The following is a 14808-nucleotide window of genomic DNA, read 5'->3' on the forward strand; positions in this document are numbered from 1 at the left end:
TACTTAAAAACTTGTAACTAAAATTATATTTATATTTTTTTAATATTTGACAATATTTTTAAATTTAAAAAATATAAAAAATAAAAAGTGATCAAATTAAAAAATACTATCAAATAGCTAAAAAATATATATAACCTTTAATTTTAACTATACTTTTAAACGTTATCAAAATTTCATAATCACCTCAAATTTTCATCTAATAATATATATGTAAGTTTTTTATCTCAAGAACTTGATTTCTTACTGTGTATCTTGCAAATAGAATAATTGTATTCAATTTACCAGTATAATTAGATATTCTTTAAATATTGTTTTTTATTCAAGTTTTAGAGAAAAGAAAAAATAAAAAATAAATATATTTAATTTGCTGATTTTTTGAACAACTAATATATAAAAGTGAATATTTAAATTAATTAAATAATAATAAATTTTTAAAAAGGCTGACTAAAGACTAAAAATTAAAGGATAAATAACATTTCTGTTAATTTACAGCAGTACAAACACTTATTAAAATTAAAGTAGCCCATAATGATTTATTATTAGAGCTCAATGACTCATCAATAATATCTCATATATAGCATGTGAGATAATCAGAATAAATATATATATGATGATGAAACAGAAAGCTAAGCATGCATGATTAGTATTATTATTATTATTAGATTTTGGAGTTTGTACGAAATGCAGTTGTATCAAAGACTTTGAGGAAAAATCTTGTTGTTGGGATAGAGAGGTGGGTCTCCAAAATGGTGCCAATGGTGGCAATAAGCTTCCTCTTCACTTCTGAATTGATGCCACCCATTGATACTATCTCAGCATATGCAGCTGCTTTCTTGTTTCCCTCAAATGATATTGGCACTGATGACTTCAAAATTACCATCACAAACTGCAATAATGTTAACTTTTTCAATTAATATACTACTTACTTGGGTTCATGATGAGATTTGTGTGTGTGTGCATGTTTACACGTGGATATGGATTTATTTTATTGTTTCTATTGGATAAGACAAAATGTAAATATTTTATTCTATAATATTTTTTAGACGAATTTTATGGTATTTTTTATTTTAGTGTCTAAATTGCTTAAATTATTTTTTAAAATAAAAAATTAGACACCATTTATAAAACATCATAGCAATCACTTTTTTTTATCATGATTAGATTTCATTTAGAATATAAATTTTAGAAAACATTTTAAATATATTACATACTTAAATGTTCTAGTGATTTTAATAATTAATATCAATTATATATATTATAATTGAAACAATTTTCATCAATACTTAGGTCATTTGTTTCGTCAATTCTAATAAAAGATAAAATAGTTTATGACAATTTTAACAGATGACAAAATAACTCATAACCTCTCTATTCAAAAATAATACAATTAAATTTTGAGATTAAAACTAATATCTTCGAATTAGATACTTAATTTTCAACTAAAATTAATTAGTTAATTAGTTTCTAACCAATTTAATGTTTACTAATAATGGTTGGATTAACAAATGTTTTGAAGTCACTACACTTTTTCAACCAACTAAGGTTATGGTATGGAGCATGGACCCTCTTTTCTTTAAGTTCCGGTCTTTGTCGTTCTTTTTTTTTTTTTTTTTTGGTTCTATCTATCTATCCACTCCAAGGAATATATTTCCCTCGTTTTATTTATTTATGTTTTTTTATGTCTCCCATCAAATAATTTTGTATATTAAAATAAACTATTAAAATACCTGATTTTATGGTGCATTTAAAATGTTTCCTAAATGTTATGTCGACGAGTTAAAAAAATATATAAAAATATATTTTCTTTTAATCTCTATGTCATCAATTCAACAAAATTATATGTTTACTAAAAGTTGAAGGGACATATGAATAACTAAATAGAGTCAATTTTACATACATAATATTTTAAACACCCAAAAATAATGAGCCACAAATATTACTATGATCAAATAACACTACCATATATAAAAGAAAAAAAATTCAGAAAAAAAAAAACTAATTACAAGTGGTGTTGGGGTGGTGGTACTACACAAAGGATGGTGGAAGATAGCTAGCTATTAAAGATGAGACTATTCCTATTCCAACTACTTGAAGTGCAATTTGCAGTGTATGTAGTGTAACAGTATTTTCCACTATCCAACCCTTTTTCACATGTGAGCTATAAGGAATAGGTTTAGAGGGAAAGAGAAAGGATCAGAATGTTCCATTGCATTATTATATATTAACAGAGACAAATTATTACCCGGAGCAAAATTCATTGAACCTTTATTATGATTATCAAATATAATATTTTAATATTATAATATTTTGTCCTCTCTTCAAGAGATAAGCCATGACTGTTTTACTTTTATACGAAGAAAGAACTCAACATCGTCGCTCCGTACATTAATAATCAATATGATGATGATGACTTAGCTTGAAGTGCATATCTTTTATAATTAATTAGCCCTCGTGGTATTTTCTTAATTAATTACTATTTATTGGGATAATGATAATTTGACATATATTTGTAAAAAAATAATTAATAAAAAATATAAACATGTAAATAAGGATTAATGAGGCTTTTATGGTGATTGGTGAATATAAAAGTATGAAATATCTTTTATAAAAAGTAATATTTTCCTATTTGGGGGTGAAAAAGTCTAATATAAGTCGATCTAAATTAGTTATTTAAAAAAGATATTAAGATATAATTTTCACCCTTACCAGATTAAAATTTTTACAATATTTTTGTGATCTCCTGCTATATATGGCTATTGACTAAATTCTTATTTTTACAACAAATCTAACTCATATTGACTAAATTCTACCAATTCTTGTTATTTCTGTTTTTCAACACATGATGATTTCTTTATTTTTATATAAATTTATTTCTTTATAAATAATAACTAAACCAATATAAGGAAAACCCTCAACTCTTTAATTGGATCCTCATCAGAAATAATATGTATATCGGTATCCGTAATTTTAAACTCTCAACACTATCTCTTAAATCTTTATTTTCCTGTCTAAACTTGGGCCTAGTTCTATTTAAGTGATCATATCTTATAATTTTCTTATATAAAGGGCATTGTTGAGTATATACTATATTAATTACCATGGCCTGGTACCTTATCTTTCTGGAAATAGCTAAATGATTGAACCACTAACTTAGCTGCTTCAGTTTCAGATTTACAATAACACTCTTAAAGATATATTCATTTATATATTTTTTATTTTTATTATTTTAATTTTTTTTAAAAGTAATTTTATGATATAATTTTAAAATCTATCCAATTTAAAATCGTTAGATCACTTACTTACAAATGTTCATATTTTAGATAATTATTTTTATATGTAAAAAAATATGTTATAAGTCTCACATTTTTCAAGAATAAAATTTTTAAAAATACTATAAATATAAGACATTTCTTACTCAAACAACTAATTTTTAGAGTTAAATTAGACTTTCGTAATCTTAATTCTACATACCTAAATATATTGGTCTACAACTTTACTAAACTTTATAAGCGAAAAAAAGAAAAAAAAAAACAAAGTAATACGAATCGCTTCTATATTGTTGAGAAGTAGTATCATGCAATGAAGTGAAAAAATAAGAATCCTTAAACCCTAATAAAAAACACTCCATGATTGTTTTAATACACACAAATTAAATCTCACATCAATCATCACAATAAGCTTTAGTTGGAAAACACTGAAAAAGAAAGAGAGAAAGAATAAAGGGAAAATAAAGAGCAGAGATGATACCTTTTCAGGTTTGCCGATGATTGTGGAGACAGCAGTGGTTGCTTCAGAAAAGATGGGATTAGTGTCAATTCCATCCAAGTTAAGGTTGGTGGTTATGTAAAGGCAAGGCATCTTCTTCAATTCTATTCTTTTCTAATTTTTCTATTCTATGCTTTTCCAACTTAATTAATTGGATATATATAGATAGAAAATATGGAAGCATGTATATATATATATATACAGAGATTGTTTCACTTTTATGACCAACTCACAGTGGAGACACTCCCTTACCTTTATTTTCGTTTCCATTGCAACCGCACCATTATTTATATTATTTTATTTAAAAAAATTATTTCGACAACTACAAGTAATTTGACCATTAATAGCAGGAAGTAAATTATCTAAATTGTCCTTTTAAGACTTATTGTTAGTATTTAATAGCTAAAGACAATTCGATAATTCGTCTCTCAATTATTAGTTGTCCAATTGTTTTTAGTTGGTAAAATAATATTTTCCTATTTTATATGTACTTCCACATATAGCTCGTTTTAAATGCTTCCCGGCAACCATGAGGTATTAATCCACCAATATTGGAATGATGGAGTGATAGACAAATTCAAATTCTTTGTTAATAGTTGCCTCAAGTTGAATTCTGAGAACTGAATTTTTTATTTTTTAAAATCTAGTTTTGAAAGAGGGAGTTGCAATTTATGCAATCGAATTTTAATAATAAAATAGTATTGTATATACACGGGTAGAATTTAAATATGTTATGTGCTATAAATAATCAGTATTAAGTATTTATATATAAAAATATGTATTATTTAATTTATTTTTAATGTGTATTTTATATACATAGATGGTGACTAATTTTTTATATACACTTGATATAGATGGATAGATTTACTTTAGCTCAATTTGCTCTTTCAACCAATCTCTCGTACATTATGCAAACTTTAATTTGTACATTCTTCGGAGTTTATTTTTTGGAATAAAATTGAGCAGATTTGTAAGGACTTCATCTGGCATGGAGTGCACAATAATTAGAAAATTCACTTTGTATGCTGGGAGAAGTTTTTATCTGAATGTCAAAAAGAGAGAGAGGTTCTAGCTTTCGATCTTGCTGTGATATGAATACAATGGATTAAGATTTTTTTTTTTTTAAGTAAAAGAGTTAGTAAAGTGATAAAATGGAGAATTAAATATTTTTAAATTAAGATAGTTAAACTCATATATAATGAGAGTTACAAAATTAATAATAATTAATTTTTTATTTTATTATTTAATTAATTTTTTACTTTAAAAAATTTAAATCCAAATACAATTATCTTATGAATTTAGCTTGGAATCTTAATTACAAGTGTAATGAAGAATATTCAGAGAAGACAAGCCTCCTCCGATGCGTGCAAGCATAGTTGTCAAAATCGAACCGGTTAAATTACTGGGTCACTGAGTTATTAGTTCAACTGGTGGGTTACTGGTTGAACCGATTGACCCGGTTCTATGTAAATAAAAAACAAAACATAATAAAAAATTTAAAATTAAAATTTAAAATACATATTTCTACTAACATTTGAAAAATATCTAGTTATTCTAAAACAATATGAATCAGGAACAATAAATATTTTGTTGATTTTACTCTATCATAAATATTTTTTTTGTTTTTATATTAAAATAACTATTATTTTCGAATTTTAATAATTTATTAATTAGTTTATATCTATTATACTATTATATATTACAATTATTTATTGAAAATAATATTAATAGATATTATATAATTATAAAAAAATAAGTAAATTTATAATTATTGTTAAATAAAAATATAATTAATTTAAGAATGAATGAGTTTATAACTAAAATTAAAATAAATTAAATAGAAGAACATTATTTGTTGAAAGATATTTATAAATATATTAATTTACATATATATTAATAATAAGCTTAATAGCTTGGTGGTTGTGAGTATTAATTTTATCTTTGTTGAGGGGGGTTCGAACCCCAACTTCTACATTTTGGAGAAATTTTGACACTCAAGCGGTTCGGTCGAACTAGTCTTACCGAGTTTGACCAGTTCACTCTGGGTTTGACCGGTTCATATCGATTCGTTGTTTTATACGGTCAGATTATTGAACCGAATCGGTTTAGAATTTGGTTTACCATTTTTTAGTTGAACCAACCGGTCCGGTCCGATTTTGATAACAATGGTGGCAAGATATTTGTCAAGGGTGTCAAGGACATATAACCCAAAATTAATGAGGAAAGTTAGTTAGATATAGCTGTTAAGTTTCTGTTTTGGGTATGTAATATGTTTAGTGAGTCACAAGTTTAGTTATGCAGAGTCTTGGTTTTCTCGAGTGCCTCATACTTGTATATAAAGCTTGGTCAGTGTGTAATCAGATGATATACATTTTTTTTCATTGTTCAGTTCTTAATACATCAAAAGGATAAGTACCGTTATGGTCTCTATAATTTGGAGTCAAAATTACATTGTTTCTTACCTTATTTTTAATTCGAAATTGTCTTCAATATTTCATTTTGTATTAAAATTATCTTTTTGACAATTTTATTCTTATCTCACTAACCCTATCTCACTAGCTAACCCTAACTTCTTCTCCATCACTAACAGTCACACACACACTTAGATGAAAAAAAAGAGATAAGCAAAGAGCAAGGAGAATAAGGGACGGCATCGGCAGGGGTGAGGGTCGCCATCGTCGTCAACCAATTTGAAGTAAAAAAGAGAAGGAGAAGCAAAGGCAGTAGCGTATCAAAGTGGCACCATCGAGGAGAACGAGAAGCAACGAGTTCAAGTGGAACCAGGGAGGAGTATAGGCGATGCGAAACCAAAGAAGCCACAACAATGGAGGTGGGTTGTGCATCGAGGTAAACTTCTCCGTCGCGATCTCGGTATCTCAGCAGCGACACGAATGAGCAGCAGCAGCCACGCGGTCAAAGTGGTGGCTTTCCTAGTCCTCGAAGTGCGACGAGTTTGAGTGCCGTTGTCGCCATTGAAGAGCAGCAGTTTCAAATCTCCCTTTTCCTTCCTTTTCTAGTGACAATTTTGAAGACAAGGGGCGGCAACAGTTTTGATGGTTTCGATTATCTCTCTCTCTCTCTCTCTCTCTCTCTCTCTCTCTCTCTCTCTCTTTCTCTCTCTTATTTACGATCTCTCTCTTTTTTCGACGGTGGTGGCAATGGCGGCAGATTCTTCACTATTACTGTCTAAGCTTTTTTTCCGTCTTATTTTTAAAATATATGAATTACTGTGATGTTATTATATTTTTGTTGATGATGGATTCTTGAATCTGAATGTTCTGTTGTTGATTATGAATAAATTGGATAGTTGTAGGAAGAAATGGCTAATAGTTGGTAGGATAAAAGGGGTGGTGGTGGGAAATACCGGGTGTATTGATGCAGTAGGGATATTTTTGTCTTTTAAAAATTATTTTTTTCAAAATAATTATTTTAATACTAAATAAAACGTTGAGGATCATTTTAAGCAAAAAAAAAAAAGGATTAGGGACGATTTTGATTTTGACCACAAACCTTAGGGACCAAAACAATAGTTATCGTTATATCAAATGATCTTTTCATACTTCTTTCAATTTCTCTTCTTGCTGCTCGTATTTTCTTTACCTATCTTGTACCTAAAGTTTATGCTTCTTCCTTTTCTAATTAGAATTTTGTCATGGTATCATGAGCTAAGGTTGATAAAGATCTATGTTCCCCAACACCAACTCCTACAAGCAACAATGTGAATTCCAACAACAACAATGTTTCACCTACAATTCTTACCATCATTACTCAGTGACCCTTCAATCCTATTACTAATAAGCTTGGAGAAACAATCACAAAATATGGATGTGATGAGTATTTGCAGCCATACGAGGACAAAGCCTTGAAGATCATCTTTATGCAGCAAAAGTTTCTCCTGAAGTAAATTCTTTTGAAGATCAAGATGCTGGAGTTCTTTCCTCTTTCTGAAAATAGTAGAGACAAGATGATTACAATATTATTTCATAGGTTTTTGTCTCTATGAAAATAGATTTTAAGAACAAGATGGTGTCCTTCACATTTGCTCATTAAATTTGGTCAAGAATTGAAGAATACTTTGCAAAATCAACCAAGTATAGGGTCAAGCAGTTCAAGAATCAACTTAAATTTGTCAAGAAGCATGGATTGTCCGTATCAAAATGCATTTCCAAGATGAAGCATATAGGTTTTAATAAGGACTATCAAATGATCCTCACTACCATTCAATCCAAACCTGAGAATTTTTCTTTTCCTTAAGTTGAAACTATTATAATGACGATTGGAGAAGTTCAAAAAACCACAAAACCTTATGCCTCAAGCACATCTAGCTCAAGCAAAATTTCCTTTTATTCCTGGTCCAACAAGAAATTTTGGAGGAAGGCATGGAAGAGGAGACAGATCCAACTAACAAAGATGGTAGATTTTACAATGGAGCACCAAGATCTCAATGTCAAGTTTGTAAGAGGATGGGCTACATTGCATGACATTGCTATCATAGGATTGTTCAAAAAATTCCTCCTCCATCTCAAAATCAATCTTTTGCTCCATCCCAATCTCAATCCTTCTCTACATCACTAACCCCAAGTTTTCGCAATTTTATATCATCTATTGCTTCCTCATCAAGTATCACACCTCCATCATAATCTATTAGCACCACTATATTGCCTTTGCCACCATTATCGTCATTTCATCATCCCACTACTTACATGGTTGTTCATTCTTCAGTATGTGATCCAGTTTGGTACCTTAATACTGGTGCTTCTCATCACCATGTCACACCAGATTAGTTTAATCTTCTTTCATATTCTGAACACACGGGATCGGATCAATTCATATTAGGTAATGGGACAGACATGGCTATTTCTCACATTGGTAATTCATTCTTGGTCAATCTTAATTCCAAAAGATGGTTTAAACTTTAAAAACTCAGTCACACACCTCACATTATCAAAAATCAGATCTCGGTTTCTAAGTTTGCAAACACAATTTTGTCTTTTTTTATTTTTTTGTCTATTATTGCTTTGTTAAATGTGAATTTTCTAAGCAAATACTTTTACAAAAAAAATTGATAAATCCCATTTCATCATTCTAAATTGTGCTAAAAATCATGGAATTTATCAACTAACTTGCACAATTTTAGCTTAATTAATTGAATTTTTCGAATCTTGCTTCGAATGAAGTTGTGTGTGAAAAATATACTTTTTGTTCTCCTAATTATTAATTTATTAATCTCTTTTTATATAATTTGATGCCGTGATAAAATTTCTTTAAGTGTTTTATGCTTTAGGTGCATCAACTATCTCAAAGGATTGAAAAGAAAAGAATGACGAAGCGAATTCAGAAATCAATTTGAAAATGTAGCTATCTGGAAGCTAGCTCGAGCAACATTTTCTTGCTTAAGCGAGATTCTTGCCTAAGCTCCACTTTCTCGCCTAAGCAAGATCCTCACACAAGCACTATTACCAAGCATAAGTGAGATTCTCGCATGTGCGAGGTCAGTTCACGTGCCTTAATTAATGAAGCATGTGCATTCACGTTTTGGATCCCCCAAGGGCCCCTGGCAGCTATATGAGATGATATTTTGAAGCCAAGACTTAGGGAAGAGGAGATATTACATTCATACTCACTAATTTTTACATTTCTTAGGTTTTTAATCTCATTTTCTAGTGAGAGAAGCTCTAACTTCTCTAGAGATTTTCTAGAATTTTACTTTATTTTGCTTCTAGTTTTGGATTTTGATATTGTTTAATTGTAGTTTTTTCTCTTATTTTCTTGTTCTTTTACACTACTTTGCTTAGAATTTCTTGTTAGTTTACTTTGTTTTATTTTGGTATTTTATATGAACTATGTGAATTCTTGGTTTCTTATGAATGTATTTGATATTTTATGTTTCATTTATGCTTATTTGAGTTGTTAGTGTTAAATTCTAGAAGTAGGTAGTTGTAATTTTTTTTAATTCTTGTCATTTATGATACTTTTTTTTGTATACACCAAGTGTTTGATAAAATGTTTACATTAGTTATGGAGTATATTTTCCCTTTTTTGGCTTGAGGTTAAAAAATTAGATGAGCTTGAGTCATTAATGTCCAATTTTGATTGGTAATTAGTAAGTTAGTTAAGATTTATGAATTAAGACTAATTATGTCTACGTAACTAATACGTAGAGGTTGACAAAGTGAAATTAACTCTTAATAATTACCATGTTTGTGGTTAAGGACAAGGATAGTGATCCTTAACTCTCAATCCTAGCCAAAACCTTTTAGTACTTAATTTTTTTTCTTTTGTTAATTAATTGCCTTAATTATTTCTTGTTTAATTTAGTTGTTTTCTAGTATAGTTATCATTTTAATTGTTGCTCTTTTATCCCATACTTACTTAGTTAGTCATACTTGCTCATTGGTTTTATTTTCTTACAGTTTAGTTATTAAGTGCTCTTTTAATTTCTAGTCAATTTATATTTCCATAATTCCGCTCAAACCCCTTGATTTTCATAGCCAATGATTGTGCACCCTATTGTAAGTCCAAGGAAGAATGACCCGGGCTTAAACTTCCGATTATTATTTTAAATATTTGTGATATCTTTTAAACTAAACTTTGATGGTGTTAATTATCGGGTTAGAGCTACAACAAACTTGAACTTTATAGTGTAACACCCTAATATTCAAATCCTTATGCTCGAGTCATAAGTCAATGATAATAAGGTGGTACGACTCTCAAGGGGGATTTTTAATACATAATGACAAATAAAATTGAAAGGAGTGTTAATCGAGAAGTTTGAAAAGAGTAAAAATAAAATTGCGAAGTCATATCACTCACACACCGATAACTAGAAGATAAAGCGTGAAGTCGAAAGTGATATACAGATAAAGGCATAAAGGAGAGTAAGAGAATGACAGTATATAGATATATAACATAAGTAAATAGCCACTAGTCGCGACCCGCGAAGTTTAGGCCGGCTAGGGTACAGTATGAAAGTAGTTGACAACAGTATCTCCTAATCTCTCCCAAAAGAAACATAAGAGCCTCTATAGGCAAGTTTTCAAAAGGATTAAAATACATAGCATGAGTTCCTTAAAAACAAAAGCGGAGAAAATCTAAGCAAAATGTAAATAAAAGATCTTAAAAAGTTCTTCGTTGTCTTTCAAACAAATCACAGCTCACTGCTGAGTACCTGGACCTGCATCTGAAAAACAAGAGATATATACAGAATGAGAACCCCCAACCCATGGGTTCCCAGTACAGTAAAAGTGCCAATACAATACATTGTAATAAAAACTCACTAAGCATCCTAAACTTCCTTTCACCAATTATTCATCATATGTTCTCGCTAATCCATGAATAGGCAACTGTCATAAGGGAATGCTAAATCTGATTTATGTTCCTCATGCTTCCCAACTTTCTAACTCTTCGATAATTCACAATCAAAATATAAACGAAACCATCCCCAACTATTCTGTCTCAGCAATTCTATATCATTACCTCATATCCTCACCTGGAGCAAGTGAAATTACTTTACTGCGTCTACCCAGGGAGCTCAAATTATCTCACTTAATAATCATCATCATTATTCAATCACATCATCAACTCATCTCATCAAGAACAGCCCTCAACGTCAACCGACACCAGCATGAGGGACCTCTCAGTTGTACAAACACAAGCAATACAGGCAAGTAATACACAATGAGGTAAAGTAGAACAAATAGCACATAATCAAGTAACATAGCATATATGATATAGCAATCCAAAACAAATAGGCAAACCAAACAATTCAAACATATGCAAATGATGTATGCCTGTCCTATGGCTAATGATATCATATGTCGGTTATATAGCCAACCCGATACGTCCTAGTAGCTAACCATGGACAGAAACACCCATGCGGAGCAAGTGGACTTGAGCTACAACCCCTTTGCTACTACCCGCTTAACCCAGAGCCAGTGGAACAACCACTACTGCGGCTACTACCTAGGTGGGTGTTTAAAAGTTTAACCTGGAGCAAGTCGAATCACCACTACTGCCACTACTACCCAAGCGTCATGGTGTGCGAAATTGTGATCACTACTTTTCACAACTCAAATAATCCCTAGTAATGGCCCCAAGAACTTGGTGCTCAATACCATGGCATAAACACAACTTTGCACAACTAACCAGCAAGTGCACTGGGTCGTCCAAGTAATAAACCTTACGCGAGTAAGGGTCGATCCCACGGAGATTGTTGGTATGAAGCAAGCTATGGTCACCTTGTAAATCTTAGTCAGGCAGACTCAAATGGGTATAGTGATATACGAATAAAGCATAAAGATAAAGATAGAGGTACTTATGTAATTCATTGGTAGGAACTTCAGATAAGCGTATGAAGATGCCCTCCCTTCCGTCTCTCTGCTTTCCTACTGTCTTCATCCAATCCTTCTTACTCCTTTCCATGGCAAGCTTATGCAAGGGTTTCACCGTTGTCAGTGGCTACCTCCCATCCTCTCAGTGAAAACGTTCCTATGCTCTGTCACAGCATATGGCTAATCATCTGTCGGTTTTCGGTCAGGCCGGAATAGAATCCAGTGATTCTTTTGCGTCTGTCACTAACGCCCCGCCTGCTAGGAGTTTGAAGCACGTTATAGTCATTCAATCATTGAATCCTACTCAGAATACCACAGACAAGGTTTAGACCTTCCAGATTCTCTTGAATGCCGCCATCTGTTCTCGCCTATACCACGAAGACTCTGATCTCACGGAATGGCTGGCTCGTTTGTCAGGCGAGCACTCGGTTGTCAGGCGATCAACCATGCATCGTGTATCAGGAATCCAAGAGATATTCACTAGAGCCTTGGTTGCTTGTAGAACAAAAGTGGTTGTCAGTCACCTTGTTCATAGGTGAGAATGATGATGAGTGTCATGGATCATCACATTCATCAAGTTGAAGAACAAGTGATATCTTGGACAAAGAACAAGCGGAATTGAATAGAAGAACAATAGTAATTGCATTAATACTCGAGGTACAGCAGAGCTCCACACCTTAATCTATGGTGTGTAGAAACTCCACCGTTGAAAATACATAAGAACAAGGTCTAGGCATGGCCGAATGGCCAGCCTCCAAAAGAGGGTTCAATCATCAAAGCATGATCGAAAGATCCTAATACAATAGCAAAAGGTCCTACTTATAGAAAACTAGTAGCCTAAAGTTTACAGAGATGAGTAAATGACATAAAAATCCACTTCCGGGCCCACTTGGTGTGTGCTTGGGCTGAGCAATGAAGCAATTTCGTGTAGAGACTCTTCTTGGAGTTAAACGCCAGCTTTTATGCCAGTTTGGGCGTTTAACTCCCATTTTGGTGCCAGTTCCGGCGTTTAACGCTGGAATTCCTGAGGGTGACTTTGAACGCCGGTTTGGGCCATCAAATCTTGGGCAAAGTATGGACTATCATATATTGCTGGAAATCCCAGGATGTCTACTTTCCAACGCCGTTGAGAGCGCGCCAATTGGGCTTCTATAGCTCCAGAAAATCCACTTCGAGTGCAGGGAGGTCAGAATCCAACAGCATCTGCAGTCCTTTTCAGTCTCTGAATCAGATTTTTGCTCAGGTCCCTCAATTTCAGCCAGAAAATACCTGAAATCACAGAAAAACACACAAACTCATAGTAAAGTCCAGAAAAGTGAATTTTAACTAAAAACTAATAAAAATATACTAAGAACTCAACTAAAACTACTAAAAACATACTAAAAACAATGCCAAAAAGGGTACAAATTATCCGCTCATCACAACACCAAACTTAAATTGTTGCTTGTCCCCAAGCAACTAAAAATCAAATAAGATAAAAAGAAGAGAATATGCAATGAATTCCAAAAACATCTATGAAGATCAGTATTAATTAGATGAGCGGGGCTTTTAGCTTTTTGCCTCTGAACAGTTTTGGCATCTCACTCTATCCTTTGCAACTCAGAATGATTGGCTTCTTTAGGAACTCAGAATCCAGATAGTGTTATTGATTCTCCTAGTTAAGTATGATGATTCTTGAACACAGCTACTTTATGAGTCTTGGCCGTGGCCCAAAGCACTCTGTCTTCCAGTATTACCACCGGATACATACATGCCACAGACACATAATTGGGTGAACCTTTTCAGATTGTGACTCAGCTTTGCTAGAGTCCCCAATTAGAGGTGTCCAGGGTTCTTAAGCACACTCTTTTTGCCTTGGATCACAACTTTATTCTTTCTTTTTCTTTCTTTTTCTCTTTTTCTTTTTCGGTTTTTTTTTTCGCCTTTTTTTTTGTATTCACAGCTTTTTCTTGCTTCAAGAATCATTTTTATGATTTTTCAGATCCTCAGTAACATGTCTCCTTTTTCATCATTCTTTCGAGAGCCAACATTCATGAACCACAAATTCAAAAGACATATGCACTGTTTAAGCATACATTCAGAAGACAAAAATATTGCCACCACATCAAAATAATTAAACTGTTATAAAATTCAAAATTCATGCAATTCTTTCCTTTTTCAATTAAGAACATTTTTTATTTAAGAAAGGTGATGGATTCATAGGACATTCATAACTTTAAGACATAGACACTAAGACACTAATGATCATAAGACACAAACATAGATAAACATAAAGCACAATTTTCGAAAAACAAGAAAGTAAAGAACAAGGAGATTAAAGAACGGGTCCACCTTAGTGATGGCGGCTCTTTCTTCCTCTTGAAGATCCTATGGAGTGCTTGAGCTCCTCAATGTCTCTTCCTTGTCTTTGTTGCTCCTCTCTCATGATCCTTTGATCTTCTCTAATTTCATGGAGGATGATGGAGTGTTCTTGATGCTCCACCCTTAGTTGTCCCATGTTGGAACTCAATTCTCCTAGGGAGGTGTTTAGTTGCTCCCAATAGTTTTGTGGAGGGAAGTGCATCCCTTGAGGCATCTCAGGGATCTCATGATGAGTGGGGTCTCTTGTGTGCTCCATCCTCTTCTTAGTGATGGGCTTATCCTCATCAATGGGGATGTCTCCCTCTATGTCAACTCCAACTGAATAACAGAGGTGACAAATGAGATGAGGAAA

At 32.0% G+C, this 14808-nt stretch overlaps 1 protein-coding gene across 1 annotated transcript; it reads right to left on the reverse strand.

The window, feature by feature from the left end:
• Positions 1-445: 445 nt before the first annotated feature.
• On the reverse strand, positions 446-3979 carry LOC130976673 (uncharacterized). The gene is made up of 2 exons (XM_057901585.1): positions 3748-3979; positions 446-886 (listed from the first exon to the last, which is right to left on the reverse strand). The coding sequence occupies exons 1-2, from the start codon at positions 3856-3858 to the stop codon at positions 659-661; spliced, it is 339 nt and encodes a 112-aa protein (XP_057757568.1). The 5' UTR covers positions 3859-3979; the 3' UTR covers positions 446-658.
• Positions 3980-14808: the final 10829 nt, after the last annotated feature.

Source organism: Arachis stenosperma, chromosome 4 (genome assembly GCF_014773155.1).
Source record: "Arachis stenosperma cultivar V10309 chromosome 4, arast.V10309.gnm1.PFL2, whole genome shotgun sequence".
Taxonomy (NCBI): Eukaryota; Viridiplantae; Streptophyta; class Magnoliopsida; order Fabales; family Fabaceae; genus Arachis; species Arachis stenosperma.